This window comes from Zootoca vivipara, chromosome 7 (genome assembly GCF_963506605.1).
Source record: "Zootoca vivipara chromosome 7, rZooViv1.1, whole genome shotgun sequence".
Classification (NCBI taxonomy): Eukaryota; Metazoa; Chordata; class Lepidosauria; order Squamata; family Lacertidae; genus Zootoca; species Zootoca vivipara.
The window spans coordinates 74,011,676-74,031,490 of record NC_083282.1 but is presented as its reverse complement, the minus strand read 5'-3'; the positions used below and the strand labels follow the sequence as shown (position 1 = coordinate 74,031,490).

At 43.3% G+C, this 19,815-nt stretch overlaps 1 protein-coding gene across 2 annotated transcripts; it reads left to right on the top strand.

Annotated features, from left to right (window-relative positions):
- Positions 1 to 177: 177 nt before the first annotated feature.
- Positions 178 to 18,796, top strand: BLCAP (BLCAP apoptosis inducing factor). 2 transcript variants are annotated; one of them, XM_035122155.2, is made up of 3 exons: positions 178 to 285; positions 3,539 to 3,670; positions 16,062 to 18,796. In XM_035122155.2, exon 3 carries the CDS (start codon positions 16,195 to 16,197, stop codon positions 16,456 to 16,458), a length of 264 nt encoding a protein of 87 aa, XP_034978046.1. In that variant the 5' UTR covers positions 178 to 285; positions 3,539 to 3,670; positions 16,062 to 16,194; the 3' UTR covers positions 16,459 to 18,796. The 2 variants fall into 2 exon arrangements, with proteins under 2 accessions (XP_034978046.1, XP_034978047.1); XM_035122156.2 differs by lacking the exon at positions 3,539 to 3,670 and having other exon boundaries at positions 181 to 285.
- Positions 18,797 to 19,815: the final 1,019 nt, after the last annotated feature.

The window sequence follows — 19,815 nt, the reverse complement described above, 5'->3', positions numbered from 1 at the left end:
CGGGACGGTTGAGCCGGCGAACCGGCGCCGCTTCGCCGGATGGAATAAGACCCGCCTTTAAAGCAGGCCGCCCAGCCCTTCGGTAAGGGGGTGAGTGGGTGCATAGCGCTGCTTGCGCCTTGAAAGGAGGCAGCGGCGAGGGCGGCCCGCGTCTGGTCCTGAGTAGGCAGTTGGAGAGGAGGAGGGGTCCTGCGGGGAGTGACAGACGCAGAGACGGAGCCGAGGGCGTCGAGGAGGGAGGGAGAGCGGCCCAGCGGCAAGGCAGCGCTATGGCGAGGAGCGCAGGTAATGCGTCTGAGGGGGACGGAGAAGGGGCGCCTGAGGCGGCAGGGGGCAGCTCCTGCCGGAGCCGTTCTGCTCTCCGCGTCTGATCTGAGGGTGGAACCGTCCCTCGGAGATCACGGGGTGGGGGTGGGGAAGTGCCGTTTTTCCCAAACCCAACAAGGAGCCCGGAAGGGTTCGGTCGTGGGGGGCGGCGAGGAATCCCCGTTGAATGTCTGCCTCCTTTCTATTCGCTTCTCCCCATCCCAACCCCAGCCTCGTCTTTTGTGCCCCAGGGGAGCGCCACCCCCTCATTTCCACCCCCCCCCCGGTGTTTTTGAACCGAGGCCTCCTTTAAGCTCATTGGAAGCTACGCCGTGTTCACAGGTGTGGACTGGACACAGCCCAGGCGCCGATCCTGCCCCCTCTCCGCTCCCTCTGCGCCCAGTGAAAATTGACATGCAGTGTGGGGTGGACCAGATGAATTGCTCCTTTGCCCTCCCCCCCCCGGCTGTTTAAAAGTGATGATCGGCTCGTGTCAGGTGTTGTGGACCCTCCAGGTGTCGTTGCCCTGTGGATTCCTGGGCCCTTGGATGTGCTGACAGAGCCTGGTGGGAATTGGGAGTTCAGCAGCATCTGGAGGGCCACACGCAGGTTAGCAACCTCTGGCATATCGAATTCCCCGCTGTGTGCTTGGATTATTAAGCCCACTCTCTATCTGGTGGGAAATTCGTGGCCTTCCAGGGCATAGCTGCCAAGTTTTCCCTTTTCTCGCGAGGAAGCCTATTCAGCATAAGGGAAAATCCCTTAAAAAAAGCGATAACTTGGCAGCTATGTTCCAGGGGTTGTTGGGACTCCCATCAGCCCCCAGCCACCGTAGGTGATAATCAGTGGTGCTGGGTGTTCCAATAGTATCTGAAGGGGCTGCAAGACATGAAGGACCGAGGCTTAAATGCTGCTTTCCCATTCAAAAGAAATGGCTCAAGTAGCTTGCATGGGGAGTAAGATAAACAGCAGCATGCCAGTATACTACAGCTGCCTAGATTTCATTTAAAACACAAATTAAATTGTAACTTTTAAGGTGTGTGTGTTAGTGCATGTGTATATAAATGGTTTTGGTTTTCTTTTTAAAAAAAGGAATAGACAAACCTGTGGGTCTGTCACTGCCTGTTGGCCATGATAGTTAAATGGAACCTTGATGTACCAGGTGCTGGAGAAGAGCAACATCTTCATATATTGCCTGTGTGCTGTTTAGAGGCATCTGGCAGGGAAATGATAAAATGAGGAGGGTGGACTGTCACTAGATGACCATGGACTGATGTTGTCAAGTAGCAGTACTTTTCTAATCTTAAAATATTACTCATTAAATCAGGGGTGGTGAGACTTTTTTTCAGTTGTCCAAATTCCATTGTGTGTGATCTGTCAGAAACTAAATGCCAGTAGTGGGCGGGCCTGAATGAACAGTGGGTGTGGCACTACTCTTCTCTTTTCCTCTGCCCTGTTTTTTCTCTCCTTTTGCCATCCCTCCTCCCCATTTCCCCCTCTCATGGCCATGCATGCATGGCATTAGGCCAAGGGCTGCAAGTTCTCTCTCTCCCCCTCCCTCCCCAGTCACTGCCAGTAGCAGCTGGTGTGGTGGATCTGCCTGCCGTCCTGACACCAGTGTCACTGCACTGGTCCTGTTAGCTAGGGATGATGGGAGTTATAGTCCCAAAACATTTGGAGGGCCGAGTTTGCCTATTCCTGATGTGGACATAGGGCAGAGTGACAGCTAGTCTGAGTGGGAGCACCAGCGTAGCTTTGTCAATGCATCTGTGTAGCCCCAATCTCATTGCTGTCATGCCCCACCCTAGCACTGTCCAAGTAAACTGCAACAGCACCAGTGCTGAGCTCCATAGCTCACCACACTGGCAGCTGCTACACAACCCCCTCAATAAATTATTGTCCTTATGCATAGTAACTTCCTTTCTGATCACTGTCTATGTTCTGTACAGGGCCCCATGCACAGTTGGCACCAAAAGTATGAATACTTCAAAACTAAATGGATTGTAGAAATGGCAGAATCTGTTTGGTAAAACTTTCCTGTGTTTTCTGGAGTCAAGGCAATACTTGATTTGGGCAGCCTTTGCAATAATGATGACCACAGCGGGTGGTGCTGTGGGTTAAACCACAGAGCCTAGGGCTTGCTGATCAGAAGGTTGGCGGTTCGAATCCCCGCGACAGGGTGAGCTCCCGTTGCTCGGTCCCAGCTCCTGCCAACCTAGCAGTTTGAAAACACGTCAAAGTGCAAGTAGATAAATAGGTACCGCTACAGCGGGAAGGTAAACGGCGTTTCCGTGTGCTGCTCTGGTTCACCAAAAGCGGCTTTGTCATGCTGGCCACATGACCTGGAAGCTGTACGCCGGCTCCCTCGACCAATCACGCGAGATGAGCGCCGCAACCCTTTACCCTAAAGGGGTCCCTTTACCTTTAATTGAAGAGCTCACTGAACATTAGATTTGCTTCTAGCTCATTTTCTGAGTACTTTTTCTTCTCATCAGAGTGTGTTTGTGGCTCAGTAGGTATATAATGGGTTGGGAATGAGAATATATTTTTAGTGCCCCCACCTGTTCAAAAGCACTAAAGTTCTTAAAAGGAAGAAATTTTCCTTTAACTGCAAAATGGCGGCAAACAGCTTTCTGCAACTAGGGTAACGTGGCTTTTAGTTCTTTGGCTGGTAAGTCTTAATGCTTTCTTGAAAACATAAGAAGCATGAAATAACTCTTCTGCTACATCTTCATTCCATATTGGTTCATTTTGTGGTACCTATGTTTTAGCTAGTTACTTGTGAAGCCTCTATGCAAATATGATGGATAAACAGCCTGAAGCCTATACTGTACAAGAGTTGCTGTCTAAAATGTTGCTGCTTGAGATACCAGGAAGAAAATTCTAGAGGCCACACAAGACAGTTTAGTTTGAAGTGGTGGGCTTGAACCTGGGAGATTCAAGTTTGATTCTCTCCATCATAAACATCCTTGGTGATATTTTCTCAGACTTGGCTCTTTAAAATAGGAGGAGAGGGAGGCTTGTCCACCTCACAAGTTGCTGAGGATGAACAAAGTAAATACTGTGGTGCACTTCAGTAGCAATTCTTTATTATTATAGAGTAAAAAAAAATTAAAATCTGGAATGTCACTATTTGCTTTACTTCCTTTCTGAGGAGAAATCTCCTTTCCATGCTTGTGCAATTCCCAGTCAGTTTTTAAATTACATTTACTTTGTATATTTTCTCTTCCAGTTTCCCTTGCCTCTTTCACCCTCCCCCGAGTGACCTTCTTCAGCACAGAAGTATATCAGCCTGCAAAAATCTCTTCCTTGGATGCCAGGTTGAAGTTGACAATTGTGTAACAGTTGTCTCTCTCCTCCTGAGGTACTCTGAAGCAGCACTTTTGCTGAACCATGCATGCACTTAACACATTCAGTAAATCAGCCTTTAGCAATGTGGTGCTCTCCAGATGTGTGCAATCCTGGCTGGGACTGATGAGAGTTGTAGTCCAAAATATCTGGAGAGTATCAGATTGCTGAAGGCTGCAGCACATTAAAATATTTTTTTAGTGGTGATCAATGTGGTGTCCTCCAGATGTTATGGACTACAACTCCCATCAGTCCCAGATAGCGTAGCCAAGAGTTAGGGATTGGAGTTGGTCCACAACATCTGGAGAGCACCCAGTTGCCTATTTTGATAGCACAATTTGTTTGCTGGTGATTGTCACAGAGCGAGCCGGCCAGTAAATCACACAATTCAAATTTGGAGCTAACTCTTTATTAGGAAAAACACGATCTCCACAGACTTGGCTAAGTGTCAGGCCTAACGAGCACAGCAACCCATTCCCTGTGGGTCTTAAAGCAGTTGCTGAGACTGAAAGCCCCTGCCTCCCCATAGCTGTCTAAGTTTGCTCCTCTTCAGGGTTTTTTCCAGGGAATTGGAGACTGCACCTGTGGGCATCCTGTCGCTGCTCTGCCCCTTTCAGCCCTCTTCTGGTTCTGAGAGACAGAGGGGGAAGGGAGCTTTTTGCAGTAGGAGTGGGAAACAACCATGATTCTTCAGCAGCCTGACTCATACCTGCCTCTTGACCTCCCTCCTCCCACTCACCAGGTTTAGCTACTGATTCTTGACTTCACTCTGCCGCAGACTCCCCCAGCTCGCTAAGCCCCGTTACCCATTCAGCTACTGACACCTTCTCTTCCTAGTCTTCTCCCTCTGACCACTCATCGTTGTCCCACTACCACTCCCTGAGCTCTGAGCCTTCTTCCCTTGGTGGCTCCCCAACTGGTTCCTCCCACCAATCCTCTGCATCCAACTACAATGCTACCCCCCACAGCCAGCAAGCACTCTAAGCAAATTGGAGGTACAAATATCTCCATTTTCCCTCCACCTGTGCCAGCCCATTAGCTTACCTTCATTCATTTTGACACAGGTAAACTACTTTGCATTATGCCACTGTCAGCTGCTACTGTATAAATGGGGAAAATGTGAAGGGAAATTTCAACTTGCCTATAAATCCTTGAAGTCAATCTTTGTATAAAGCCCATAGGATTCAAAGCATTTCTCCATTGTTCCCTTTGAGGTTTATCTGGTGAAGAAAGTCACTCAAGATAGATACTTTGCTGTAATTGCAAAGCAGGTTAATACAGGTTTTTGTTCTCTTTTATCCAAAAAGTTTATATTGCTGAATAACACGATGCCCCTTTTTTTAGGAGTGCTTTACTAACTAGTGATCCATCATCCTTATAGTTCATAGAAGTTAGAGAACAGTTATTTGGGTATTAAAGTCCACATCTTACACCCATAATTGTTCTTCCTGCTTTTTCTGAAATCTCGGTCTCTTACTGTGTGGTTGTCACAGTAAAACAGCATCCTCTAAACTTCTAAGAATGCAATTGCTAAAGGAAAAAGGGGGAAACCTTTGAGGCTGAATATTTTGTTTTGCTAATTGAAGTATACTGACATGAAAACCTGTAGAGAGAATGTAGTAAAAGCTATGGGTAATCTCAGAGTGACGTGACTCCCAGAAACCTCACCAAAGAGAATAGGGAAATGGAAGCAGCAGGGAAAGAGACATCATTTATGATGAAGCTGAGCATGCTTTTATCTACCTTGTCTATTCCCCTGCTAGTATTAAACATACTTTACTTACAGTCCAGGTGACCTTGGTGGTAGATTTTAATAAGTGGGCTCCAGCTACAATTGCTAAAGTGTTTTTTATTTATTATTTTACAAGCTGCATAAGAACAGCAAGGTTTGTTCAGATGATAATTTTTGGAGCAACAGGGATTACTTGAGGGCTGTAGAGGCTCTATCCTTTGCACATTCCTAGTTGCTGAATTTTGTTTTGACAGAGTTGTTTCCTGTCATCAGTTGTACAGGTGAAACTCAGAAAATTAGAATATCGTCAAAAAGTGCATTCATTTCAGTAATGCAACTTATTATTTTTTATTTTAATTTTTACAAATGCTTTCTTTTGGAAATTCCACAGTAATAAAACAAGTAGTTACAATAATACAAAAATAAACATCGCTATTACATTTCATTAATTACATTTCATTTATAATTGACCCGCCTAACGACAGATAATTACAATTAATAAAGGCTTGACATATATTGCTTTGCATGTCATGCATCTATCTCATATATTGGTTTCACCTTTTAAGTTGCATTACTGAAATAAATGCACTTTTTGACGATGTTTTAATTTTCCGAGTTTCACCTGTATTTATTAATGGTGCATGAACGTGAAGATCCTAATTTCTTTCATCAAGCCAGCAGAGAATAATTTTAGTTATCAGTAAAACAGTGATCTTTTTATTGTTTCCACCTTAAAGTATTGAAAGTGCTGAACTGGATTTGTGTGTGTTTCGAAAGTGAACAGGATGTCGTTTTTAAGGGCTTTTGTTGTACAGGTATCTCTTTTCCAGATAATCTGGAATCAATAAGCATGGTTAGTTTTGCAATCCTCAATTTTTCTTTCCTCATAGATATTGAGTAGGGGACTCTGTGAGAGGGTTGGCTACAACCTGTTCCATATCACTCCCACATGCTGCTCTCATGTAGTTGGCATGTGACTGCTTCTAAATGGTAAGGGGAATAGAAAAGTGGTTCTGGGGAATGGTGAGATAAGTGTTGAGGCAGAAGCCTAAAATTGCCATTTTCAGTTTCTTGTACTTTGATGCTATTGCAGTTGTGAGAGCTATCACATAATTTCTTCTCAGTGATTTGAATGGAAGGGTTTGATTAAAATGCAAGTCATAGCCCTAATATGTGCTGGCCAACATAGCATAGGCAATATCGGTGACAATTGACAAAGGTTATCGTGGCACCTAGCATCACCATGATCTTGGCATTAGCAGGAGATGTGGTTGTTCAGTGTATTTCTTACTTCTCCTACAGCACTTGCACAATTAACTTTTCCCATTCTCTTGTTTGCCCTTTGACCTTATTCCATACTGGAAAGCTGTATAGATCTAAACCTGAAGGTGTGCCTTGCGCCTTTTAAATACGGTAATCAGCTTTGTATTAAGTCAGTCCATTGTTCCAACTAGCTTGGTATCATCCACTCTGACTAGCATTGCTTCCCTAGGGTCTCAGGTGGAAGGCCTTCCCCACCCTATTGTCAAAGATCCTTTCATAACACGGGGTGTCTGCAACTGAACATGGAACATTTGCATGCACAGTATGTGCTGTATCACTGAGCTGTGAGTCTTCCTTTCTCTAAACAGAGCAATATATGGGAGAGTGCTGGACAGTTTTTGGCAAGATGACTAGAAATGACTGATTTAAAGCCTACTGAAATTAAAATGTCATATGCTAAGGGAAATAATTCAGCCTGGTGAAGACACTCAAGCCAAGAAAAAGTGCAGTAAAGAAAGCATTTATTTTAGATGCTGTATAAATCTGTAGATTAGCCTATATCATATATAAACTGCTTCTGACTTGGGAAGCAGTCATGTAACGTATGACAGACTCTCATTCCCACTTCAGCAGCCTCCTGCCTGTGAGACCCTGGATAGCAGAATGATCTACAACAGGCACCCCCAAACTTCGGCCCTCCAGATGTTTTGGACTACAATTCCCATCTTCACCAACCACTGGTCCTGTTAGCTAGGGATCATGGGAGTTGTAGGCCAAAACATCTGGAGGGCCGCAGTTTGGAGATGCCTGATCTACAGGAACGAGCAGCTGCATCTCACAAGTGAAAAACTACTTCAGACTATGTTCTGAAAAACATAGTACTGTATCTCAAGAATGATAGTACAAAGAGCCAACTCATGGAGTCCTTGGCAAGAGAGAGAGTACCTGGGAAGAGTGGTATCACAGCTGAGGTTCGTGGGAGTGGAAAAGTCAGACAGTCCATTATGACTAGTTCTGCTGCTGGAGGAAAGAAATAGTTCTACTGAACATGTGGTTCTAACATTATCATGCTGTGTAAGAATGAAGACAACCCCAGAGGCATTGGAATCTCTCTCATCTGCACCCTAAGGAGAGTATTTGCCAGAATGATTTTTTGAGGGTACTCTCAGTAACTTTATGCTTCAGTGCTTTGGTAGGCACAGTCCAACTTCTGTGCAAGCAGATCAAAAACAAATATGATCTTCTCTCAGCACCAGCTATGAGAGAAATGCAGAGAACAAAGTAAGCCACTCTACCTCAGTTCTGTTGATCTTAGCAAGGTATTTGATGTAGTCAGCGGAGTAGGATTCTACAAGATCGTCAGATGTCCTCAAGCTGGTCTTATCTGATGTTTCCATGGCAATGTGCATAATACTGCCACAGCTCAACAGAGCCATGTATGATAGATTTTCAACTGAGAGTTAAGCGAAACAGCATTGCATCCCTTTGCTAGTTCTTTGTCATCTCTCTCTCAGTGTTCCCGAGAGGCACTCTTTGCTGCCACAAAGGAGAAATTCATATTCACAGTCTTTTGCTACTTACCTTCAAATGAATCTTGGGCAGATTTTGCCATGTGTATCTCATGTTTTGTTATGACTAGCATTAAGAAAGCCATTGTCAAGGAGCACTATAAAATTTCTTCTGAAGTTGGTAACTTTGTTCTGTTAAATTCATGATAACAACTTTGCACCCGAACAATATTTGCACTTAAACAACTGATCAATATTGTTGTTTGTTCATCTATCCCACCTTTTCTCCCATGGGAACCCAGGCTGGGTAACAATGAGCATAAAATACAAACATGATAAAGCAATAAATAAAACATTAAAATCTGTATCAAGAACTAAAAACAGTACAAGGGCAATAAAACTTTGCTGGGGTAGAGTCCAATGCATAATGTTGCAAACCCAGACAAAGAAATACATTTTCAGTTGGCACCTGAATCTTATAAACATGTGGGATACTGTAGTTGAATTTCCCCTGGATAGGAGTTCCACAATGCTGCACAAAACTACTGAGAAAACCCTGTCTTGTGTCACCATCCCATTAAGCTACCCCATTTATTAAACTTTTTTAAACTATGGTTTATTAAATTGTGGTTAAAGTTAAATTGTGGGATGGGTTGTCATTCCTTTTTTGTTGTTGACAGTACTGGTATGTGTGATGCATTGAGAAGGCTGTACAACCTGATCTGCCATGTTTTGTTGCCTTCGTTCATGCCACATACCTGATAAAGGAAAATTGAATCCATCCCTGGGTGGGGGAAATTTCACTGCCTAGATTCTACAAATTTATGGCTAAATTCTCTTTAACATGGGTTTTCCAAAAGACCTTGGCCTTTATGTTGAGCTGTAAATCATTTTTTAGAAAGAAAGAAAGAACAGTTCTTGATTAGTCTGTCATTAAAAGTTTTTTATTCCTTCAGACTGAAGTACTTTAGACACAGTCCATGATTATCCTCTTCTATGCATCTCCCAGCAAGCAAGTGACTGTGGGTAAATGCCAGGATCTGTCCAGGTCTTCTTAGGCCCCTATGCCTGGGCAGGACGTCTGGAACACCTTCAGCATACACCCGGGAATCATGGACTCATAACTGGGCTTTATGAGCACCAAATCAGCAGTGAACAGCAGAAGCATTTGTAGAGGTTTCAAAACATTCCTCATTTATTTCTATTAACTACTGAATATTTACAGATCTGGCTTTGTGAGTGTTACAGCCTCTCACTTAGCCATCTTGTCTACAGAAGATATTAAACTGCACACAGCACACAGCAGAGAGCAGAGTCAGGAATGAAAAACAACAAAGTAACAATTCCTAACTGTTCCCTCCCAACAGCAGATATCACCAGATTTTCAGAATGGGAGGGGTGAAAATGCTCACAACCTCCCCCTTTTCATTCTGACCATTATGAAAATCTAGCACAAAAGCAATTTCTTTACATATATACCAAGTTGTTCCTTATTAACAGCTTTAGTCAAAGCATCAGCAGGTATTTCTTTCCCTGGCATATATGAGACTTTTACAACTCCTTTCTGAATGCATTCTCTGGCACGGTGCAATTTGATTAGCAAATGTTTTGTTCTTTGCTTGCACCCTTCTGAATGGATTAGTTCTATGCAGGCTTTGTTGTCCTGATAAACTTGAACTGGACAACAAATTTTTACTCTCATATCCTCACATAGTTGCAACAACCACTCTACATTCATGAGGGAAAAATTTAAAGCGTTGAGTTCTGCTTCACATGAACTCATGCTTATTGTTGCCTGTTTCTTACAAGACCAATCAAATAGGCACTGATTGTACAAATAACACACACCTGAGGTGCTCTTGCCATCAGTTGTATCACTACCAAAACTGGCATCGGCATAGATCTCAAGACCTCCAGAGTTTTGGCTAGTAAGCTTCAACCTGTAATGCATAGTGCCTTTTAAATACCTAACTATGCGTTTCAGCGCCTTCCAGTCTTGCACTGTAGGTTTATTTACATATCTGCTGAGCAAATTTACGCTAACAGCAATGTCTGGTCTTGTGCACCTTGCTATAAAACTAAGTTTACCCAACACACTTCTGAACAATGTAGTGTCAGGAAAAACATTAGCATTAGTATCATGTTGGTACCCTGTGACCATGGGGGTGTCTACAGAATTGGCATCTGTCAGATTTAATTTTTCAATCACATCATTTATCTTACGTGATTGATGCAGCAAAACATCACCTTGCTTATTTCTCTCTACTTCCAGTGAGAGATAATTGCTGACTTCCCCTAGGTCTTTCATATCAAAATGCTTTTGCAGCTTTGCAAGAGTGGTTTTGTAAATATTTGCATCCTTCCAGAAAAACAAAATATCATCCACAAAACAAATGCAGTACAATTTGTGCTGGTTAGATTCTTTAACAAAAACACAAGAATCAGCCTTTCCTTGCTGGAAACCTAAGGAAAACAGCACGTCTGTCAGCTTAGTGTGCCAGCATCGAGCGCTTTGTTTTAGACCATACAGGGATTTTTTTAATTTACACACCATTCCCTTTTTTATCTGCACTCCATCTGGCGGTGACATGTAAATACTCTCATTGAGAATTCCGTACAAAAACGCAGTATTTACGTCGTGATGAGATATGGTCATGCCCTCTTCTGCAGCAATTTTCATCAACAGCCTAACTGTCTCAAATTTGACTGTCGGTGAATATGTCTCATGATAGTCCTGATCAGGAACTTGAGAAAAACCACGTGCAACTAATCTGGCTTTATATCTGACCACTTTACCAGTCTGATCAGTCTTGGTTTTGTAAATCCACCTGCTGTCTACAAGTTTCATGCCTGGTTCTACTGGAACCAATTCCCACGTGTCATTTTGCTTTAGGGAATTCAATTCAGCTTTCATGGCATTAAGCCAAGGTTCGGCATCTTTTTCAGGTAAATTTTGAACCTCTTTGTAGTTAGTTGGTTCAAAAACTGAGTTTGGATTGCTAGTGGCAGCCATATCTGAAATAGCAGCTTTAGCAAATTCTTTAGAAAATCGTTTAGGTGCTTGTCCCTTGGTAGTTCTCTCAGATCTACGCAATACTCTGGGATCCTCTGGGTCTGGTTCCTCCTCCTTGGGAGAATGGTGACCTGTATCTGGCAAAGATTCTACCTCTAGATCAGTGTCAGACCCATCTGATTTCTTAAAAGAGGTCTTTTCATTCTGATCATCTGTATCAGTGTCAGAATCTGTGCTACCATCAGCATCAATTACAGGTTTTGCCTCTTTGTTAATTGGTTTCACCACCTCATCATCTGAAATGGGATGACATTGAAAAATGCCAACTTTGTCCCATTTTGGATTACAATCCATGCTTCTGGTCAGCCTAATTGTGTTTGTGTCTGTCATCAGCACACGATAAGAACCTTTTTCATAACCTAGAAAAATGCCATGTTGACCAGATTTGCTCAGTTTGTCACCTTGCAGAGTGTGCACCCAAACTTCAGAACCGAAAATTTTTAAATGTTTTACAAACGGTTTCCTTTTGAACAGCATTTCGTATGGGGTGCAATCAATGGCTGATTGATATCTGCGGTTGTAAATATAGGTGAAACACGATAGAGCTTCAGCCCAAAAGGGGTTGGGTAGGCCTGAATCATGCAACAGAGTTTTAATTCCTTGTTGCAAGGTCTGGTTTACTCTTTCACATAAACCATTCTGCCATGGAGATCTGGGCGTGGCAGTCATGTGCTCTATGCCCTGTTCTGCAGTAAAGTTTTCAAACTGTTCTGAACAAAATTCTCCACCCCTGTCAGTGAAAAGACAACGTACATGCTCATCGTGAACATTCCTGAGCCATGCACAAAATTTTTGAAACTTAGAGAAGGCTTCAGACTTCTTTTGTAACATATAGACCCAAACATATCTAGAATAGGCATCTATCAGAACCAAAAAATAACATGAGTTTCCTCTAGAGAGCGCTAGAGGTCCAACCAAGTCTGCATGCACAATCTCATAAGGTTTCTTAACCTCCCTCCCAGATTTTGTACCTTTGGGAGCTTGCTTAATTTTGTTCTCTGCACATGAGACACATTTCATATGATAAGGACACTTTTGAACTTTCATGCCCTCAACCATATTTTGCATTTTACCTACTGCCTGGAAATGCAAATGACCAAACAAACGATGATAATCATGAATACAATGGTTATGCAATTTCTCATTCTTATCTACTGATATATTACAGCACGCCTTTTCAGTTTCTTTAGTTGCTCCAGCAGCTGTACCTGTAACAAAAGGCAATACATATAAACCATCAACACACTTAGCATAAAGAATGAGTTTGTTGTCTCGAAGAATTTCACACCGAGAGTTTGCAAACACCACTTTAAATCCTTGAGCGTCTAGCTGAGAAACACTCAAGAGATTATCCTGCAAATGAGGAGCATACATAACATTTTTAACTGTTGCATTAAGGCTCTGCAAAGAAACCGTTCCCTGAGCCAAACTTTTAATAGTCGTTCCATCCGCTTGATGAATTGCTCCTCCCTGTTTCTCAAGATGAAGAAAGAGATTTTTATCATTGGCCACGTGCCTTGTGGCTCCTGAGTCGACAACAAAAACAGAACGTGTGAGTTGATTAGAACTGCGTGAAATCAAAGCCTTTGATGCAGCTGGCCCTTGGGGTTTTCGGCCTCCTCCCCCTTTGCCTTTGAAGTTGCCCTTCTTCTTTGAAGAGTTTTTACACTGATTTTTAAAATGGCCGACCTCTCCGCAAGAAAAACAGCGGCGCATTTTAAGAGCTTTTGCAACACTTTCACTTTCCCCTGTTGAAGGCTTGTAGGCATTTCCAACAGCCTTGTCCCTGCTTTCTCTAGCAGTCTGTCTGCGATCCCACTCATTCAAGAGCACGCTAGACACATAATCTTCTGTTAGACGGTCATTGGGCAAAGACGACAATTGAGCAGCTACAGCATCATAAGATTCATCCAAACTGTTTATGATAAGCATTGCAAAAACAGCTTCTGAAATATTTAAGTCTCGCTGGACAAGATCCTGTCTGAGACGTTTTAATTGGGCTAGATGGCTGGGCAAATCACCATCTTTCTGCAATTCCAGCCTACACAGCTTTTTAAAGAAAAGCACACTGGATCCTGCATTTTGTCTTAGATGCATATCTCGAAGTTTATTCCAAACAGCCCGTGCAGTCTGCTGGTTCTCCAAGTTGACCAACAACTGGTCCTGGACACTCAGAATAATTGTCCCCCTGGCTCTCATGTCTGCCTCATGCCACGCTGGCCATCCATCATCATCCTCATTAGGGGGGTCATCTTCTATAATATGGTAAAGCTTTTCCCTTTGTAAAAGTGCTTTCATTTTGACCTGCCATGTAGGATAGGTCTCTGGTGTAAGGAGAGGAAAAGATAGAGACATCTGGCCAGAATGTGCAGAAGCCATGCCTGTGTTTAGTTAACAGCAAGACACTTCCCTTCATGCACCCCAAATACTCTTGACTCTCTCAGCAACTTCTCTCCCCACTCAGCACAATTAACAGGCAAACTGGAAAAGCGTCTCTGCTGTCTTCTTGGCAGCCAGCAACATACCTTTCTGTAAATCAAACAGCAGCTTGAAAAACAGCTTCAGCTCACAGCTCAACTCCGATGTGCAGCATCAGATGGAAATGGATCAGAAACATCCAATTATCCAACCATCAATAGCCATCTGCAACCACCAGTCTGCTACCAGCAACCATCCGCCTGCTACCATATGTGGGTAAATGCCAGGATCTGTCCAGGTCTTCTTAGGCCCCTATGCCTGGGCAGGACGTCTGGAACACCTTCAGCATACACCCGGGAATCATGGACTCATAACTGGGCTTTATGAGCACCAAATCAGCAGTGAACAGCAGAAGCATTTGTAGAGGTTTCAAAACATTCCTCATTTATTTCTATTAACTACTGAATATTTACAGATCTGGCTTTGTGAGTGTTACAGCCTCTCACTTAGCCATCTTGTCTACAGAAGATATTAAACTGCACACAGCACACAGCAGAGAGCAGAGTCAGGAATGAAAAACAACAAAGTAACAATTCCTAACTGTTCCCTCCCAACAGCAGATATCACCAGATTTTCAGAATGGGAGGGGTGAAAATGCTCACAGTGACATCAGACAAATTCTTCACAATGGAGTATATATAGAAAATCCACCTGGATTGAGCCCAGAATATCCTGGTCTCTCTCTTTTCCTATGGTTGGCCTTCAGAAAATAAAGAATTATTCTTTTCCTTCCTTGCTTAACAATTAGCTGTTTGCTGGAAGGGCTACAGTAAGTTTTCCTCTTAGTTGTTCAACGTTCATAATGCAAAAACATAGTTGCTTCCTCTTGTCTGAAGCTCAAGTGACAGGGCATGGAGTTCTAGGCTTTGCTTTGCATTTGTCTCTGTAGTGGCCATAGCCTTAGTGATACTTGTATTCGGGGAAGCTGTGTATTATTTGAACTGTGCTTTTTCAGTAGTTCTCTTTCCGACTCTCTTGCTTCTGCCTCCTGTTTGTAGATGAAGCAATGATGACTGAGAGCTGCAGCTTATCAGGAGAAGGCAAGAAGCCTTTGAAGGTGGGGAGGGCAGTGAAAGGTGTCTGAAAGTAGGAAGTTCCCCTGGATATAATTAGCCAAGAATGTAGGGTTCGTAATCATGGCTCTAACAAATCTCTGGTTTACCCACTAAACATATTTGATAGGGAATGTCACTAGTTGAAAGTGCTTCATATACATTTTCAGCGGTCCCTACAACAGAGTCAGAGAGGTAGCAACATTGGGCAAGTAACTTGGTGAATTCAAGACTGAGGCAAGATTTGAAGCAGATACAGTGGTACCTTGGTGCTCGAACGACTGGGTTCCCTACAAATCGGCTCCTGAACACTGCAAACCTGGAAGTGGGTGTTCCGGTTTGCGAACATTTTTTGGAAGCTGGGCGTCCGACACAGCTTCCGCTTTTTCTGATCAAGTGCCGGAAGCTCCTGCAGCAATTGGAAGCCGCGCCTTGCTTTTTGAACCGTTTCAGGAGTCGAACAGACTCCCGGAATGGATTAAGTTCGAGAACCAAGGTACCACTGTACTTGCACACTTGGACAATATAGCACAACAGTGGTCTCGAAATAATGAAGAAAATAAAATCAAGAAGAACTCTGAAGATGTGCTGATCTTTTCATGTTCCAACTTTATTGCAGTGTCTGTGTGAGCAAGGGAGAGAGAGGAGTGTGTGTGAATGAATTCAGTTGTTGTGTGTGTTCAGATGCTGTGTTCTCAAGTACTGACAACATTGTAGAATGAAATTGACCTTGGTTGCATAATGGTTTTCAAACTACATAGAGGAACACCTGTGACAATCACCTGTACATGGGATAGAAGAAGGCCACAAGTGATTTGTGCATCTTCTGTCTCTTCCCACATAGGCTACAAGAAGGAACCAATAGAGCAGGGGTAGGCAACCTAAGGCCCGGGGGCTGGATACGGCCCATTCGCCTTCTCAATCCGGCCTGCAGACGGTCCGGGAATCAGTGTGTTTTACATGAGTAGAATGTGTGCTTTTATTTAAAATGCATCTGTGGGTTATTTGTGGGGCATAGGAATTCATTCATTTTTTTCCTTCAAAATATAGTCTGGCCCACCACATGGTCTGAGGGACTGAAAAAGGTTGCTGACCCCTGCACTAGAGCTTGGGATGGCATGGACCTAGGGGAGTGGCAGCTGGGGGAATGAGGATTTGGGATTTGGAGTGTGAAAACTACAGTAGGGTTTGGGGAACTGGGTTGGATTACTACACAATGCAAATTTAAAACACCTGGAAAATCCAACTTGCTGACTTGTCCCTTCTTTTTTTTCCTCCCCCCCCCCAACCTTTCTGTTAAGACTTGCTCATATATCACCACACATTTTTATGAAGTCACATCTGATTCTGGAAGAGTTGAATGCACAGAGGAGACGTTTTACACTGCCGTTTTGGATTGCTGCCATCACTGTGACGCCCTGATCGCTAGACACCATGTACTGCCTCCAGTGGTTACTGCCTGTTCTCCTCATCCCAAAGCCCCTCAACCCAGCCTTGTGGTTCAGTCACTCAGTGTTCATGGGCTTCTACCTACTGAGCTTTCTGTTGGAGCGGAAACCTTGCACAATCTGTGCCTTGGTCTTCTTGGCCGCCTTGTTCCTCATCTGCTACAGTTGCTGGGGGAATTGTTTCTTGTATCACTGCTCTGGCTCCCAGCTGCCGGACTCTGCTCATGATCCCAATGTGGTTGGCACCTAAAACCCTCCACCTGGTTGCAAGCTCCTTATTTCTTTTTCCTTTAAAAGGACGGTTTTATGGGAAGGAGGGGTTCTAAGGCATGTGATTAGAGTACAAGCAACCTGTTTGTATGTCTGGATTAAAGTGTTTCATTCATGATCACCTGCCCTTCCACCTGCCTGTAAAATTTTACAAAAGCTGTTTATGGTGATAACGTTGTCCTGGGGTTGAAACAGAGCAGTTGGTGGGTGGCCTTTTCCCACCCCATTTTTCCTGCCCTGTATTACCTGCGTTTGGTCCTTCTGTTTCCGACTTGGTGGTGAAGAGACGTTTTGCGTGTTGCCTGATGCCGGAGTGGTCTTGCCTAGTTGAGGATGCAGCCATCAGTACTCTGGAACATGTGTCATCTGATCCTGTTGAAACTGGAAAGCCTCTCCATTTTGCTTTTGATAAAGAGCTAGTGTTCCTCGGTCCGAACATCCGGGGAGGGGGGGATTTGCAAATGGCTAATAAAGTTTAAAAGCTGTTGGAGCCAGGAGGCTGCTGATTCATCACAGCAGGCCAAACTGGAATGTGTGCACTGCCTGAGTCCTTTCCAAAATACTTATCTGCATAGATCATAGCTCAAAAATCCCAGAGTTGTCATGATGCCACTTTTACTACACAGGCACTGGAGCCTGTCTCACCACCCCACCCAGCCAAATATCAACAGTTTACCAGTGGTCTTGAATTGGAAAAGAAGCATGCTCCGTTGTAATGTTATGGGATCCCTCTTAATATTTTTGCTGTTGACTTTTAAGCTCTCAGTGTTTCTAACCTGAAAAGGCGAACGGCAAGTGCAAGTAGAGAAGCTTGTATGTGCTAAGCCTGACATGAGAGGTATGGGCTGCCTCTGGATACTGGATTGGAGTTGTCACTTGAGTGACCTGCTGCTTTTCTTTCTTTTCCTTTTGAGGCCAAGAGTATTATTACTATCGCTCATCACAAGTAAATGAGCCTGTGCATGAATGCATGGGAGGAAGAAAGCAACTAATGGTTAAGCTGCAGCTCTTCATGTGGTTCTGGGAAACCTTTTTGTGGTGATGCCTGGATCGTAGCTTTATCCCCACCCCCAGGCTTTCACTCTCTTGCACATCAGTAATTTCCAGAAAATATATATGTTTCTCCCTTAGGAAACGTTTGCTTCACTGAAGCATAAGCTAGTCCTTTGGGGGAAGCAGGCATATACTTTTTGGATAACATTTCAAGGTTATGCTCTTGTTTTGCCACCTGTTTAGCTCTGCACAATCTTTCCCTGGAAGAGCATTGCTGAAAATGCTTTTTCTTTCCAGGGGAGTTGGAACTAAGAAACCAATCGTGAAAACTCCACAGAGATTTTTTTTGGTTGTTTTGTTTGTTTGTTCATTGCACAGCTGTTCAACAGGTTTAATAAAGCTTTATAAACTTTGGTCTGTGGACTAGTGCCATTTATGATGCAGTAACTCTCGTTGGACTAAGGCCTTCGGATTTGCAGAATTTTAACTCCTCTTCCCCCCTACCCGCTTCTGTTCCCAGGACAATTTTATTGGAAGCCAAAGCAAAGAATAGAGTTCAAAGCTCTTGTTTCATTCACTTTCATGTGGCAGTCACTGACCTCCTGACCCTTCTCACAAAGTGTTTTGATGACCATTTTTTGAGTTCAGAAAGCACTATAGTTTTTTGGAAATAACTTACCACCTAGGCTATGTCAGTGCTTGCAGAACTATAAAATTGGAATGGAGGTGGGAAACAATAAGCAAGAAACCAGAGGGGAGGTTACAGCGGAAAGGATAGTTGGGGAAAGTGGCAGCAGCCAGACTAGATGACAACACAGCTTAAAAGAAAGAGAGAACACCATCTGGAAATTGGGATGGGATGAGGTGATTTGGGGTGAAGATGAAGCTTCTTTTAGTCCATCGAACCCCAAAGTATTTACTGGGTTTCCCCCCCTTAGTAGAATAACACAGCTAATGTGCAAGTCTTTGGAACTTGTATATATGGGTAAGTTCTGTGTTTTAGACTACTGATTGACTTTCTGAGCTCCTATATCTGATACTGCAATTCTCTCTACACAAGAACTGTGATCCAGCTGGGAACTGGCAACCCTTTCTATTACTATTGTTGGAGCTGCATTCTTTCTTGGTTGCAAGAGATGCTTTTACAAGCTAGTGGAGACGGTGGAGTTCAAAACTATTTGTTTGAAATTATCTATGGCTTCAACACCAAGCGGCTTTTCTCCCTCTCTGCTGCCCACTTTGCTTGACATTCACCCTAATGAATGTGTGCTCACTATTTTGTGACATATTGGTTGGCCCTAATAAATGAATTGTCTGACTCTGGATTCTGGCATTTTTCTTACGGATTTACCCATGTAACTTTTATGTTTTGCTTTCTGTGTATGGGTTATAGTTATGCTTTGGGCTTTGATTGCAGCCATTGCCAAGGTTAGCTTTCACATTTTGTTTCTCTCCCCATTGCAGTTATATTTCCTGGCCATTGGCATGGGGCACTATGGGTTTTTTGTGTGCTCTTTCTGCTGCTGGTTACTATCTGGATGCCATTGGATCAGTTTGACATTATGTACGATCAAAGCTGGGCTGTGTAAACTTCCTTATTTTTAACATTAAAACCACACACATGTGGAACCCAAAAGACAATTTGTGTTCCTGAAATTAACAGGGCAAGTTTAAACTCTCTTGTAGAACAGAAAAAGTTAGTAAGTTTAACGTAAATGCCAAAATCCAGGAATGTGGAATGAACAAATATTTTCATCAAGCCTCAAACTTGAAGGCTTAGTGGGCAGCAGAGTGGGGAGAATTAGCTGATATGCAAGTGAAATGTTTGGCGAAAACTCAGAATGGTAGAGGCAAAGAAAAGAGAGTTGTTAGAAAGTGGCAGTAGGTGGTCAGCCATGTAAGACTGACAAACAAGCAATAACAAAATAGTTTGTAATGTAAGCTATTAGAGACAAGTAGATTCTGGTTGCCTCACCTCAAAAACGATATTGTAGAATTGGAACAGGTTCAGAAAAGCACAACCAAAATAAAAAATGGGATTTGATTACTGTGAGGAAAGGTTACAACATCTGGAGCTATTTACAGTAGTTTAGAAAAAGGTGTGTAAGAGGTGACAAAAGAAGTGTATAAAATTATTACATGGGATAGGGATAGGGAAAGGCATTTCTCCCCCATACTAGAACTCGTGGAAGCTGAATGCTAGAATATTCAAGACGGGGGAAATACTTACCGTATTCACATAGTGCAAAAACTCTGGGATTTTGCTCCCACAAGAGGCAGTGATGGCCACAAACCTGGATGGCTTTGAAATAGGATTAGACAAATTCATTGAGGAGAAGACTAT

Excerpts from the sequence above, each read along its gene's own strand:
- BLCAP (XM_035122155.2), top strand. The coding sequence starts at position 16,195 with ATGTACTGCCTCCAGTGGTTACTGCCTGTTCTCCTCATCCCAAAGCCC.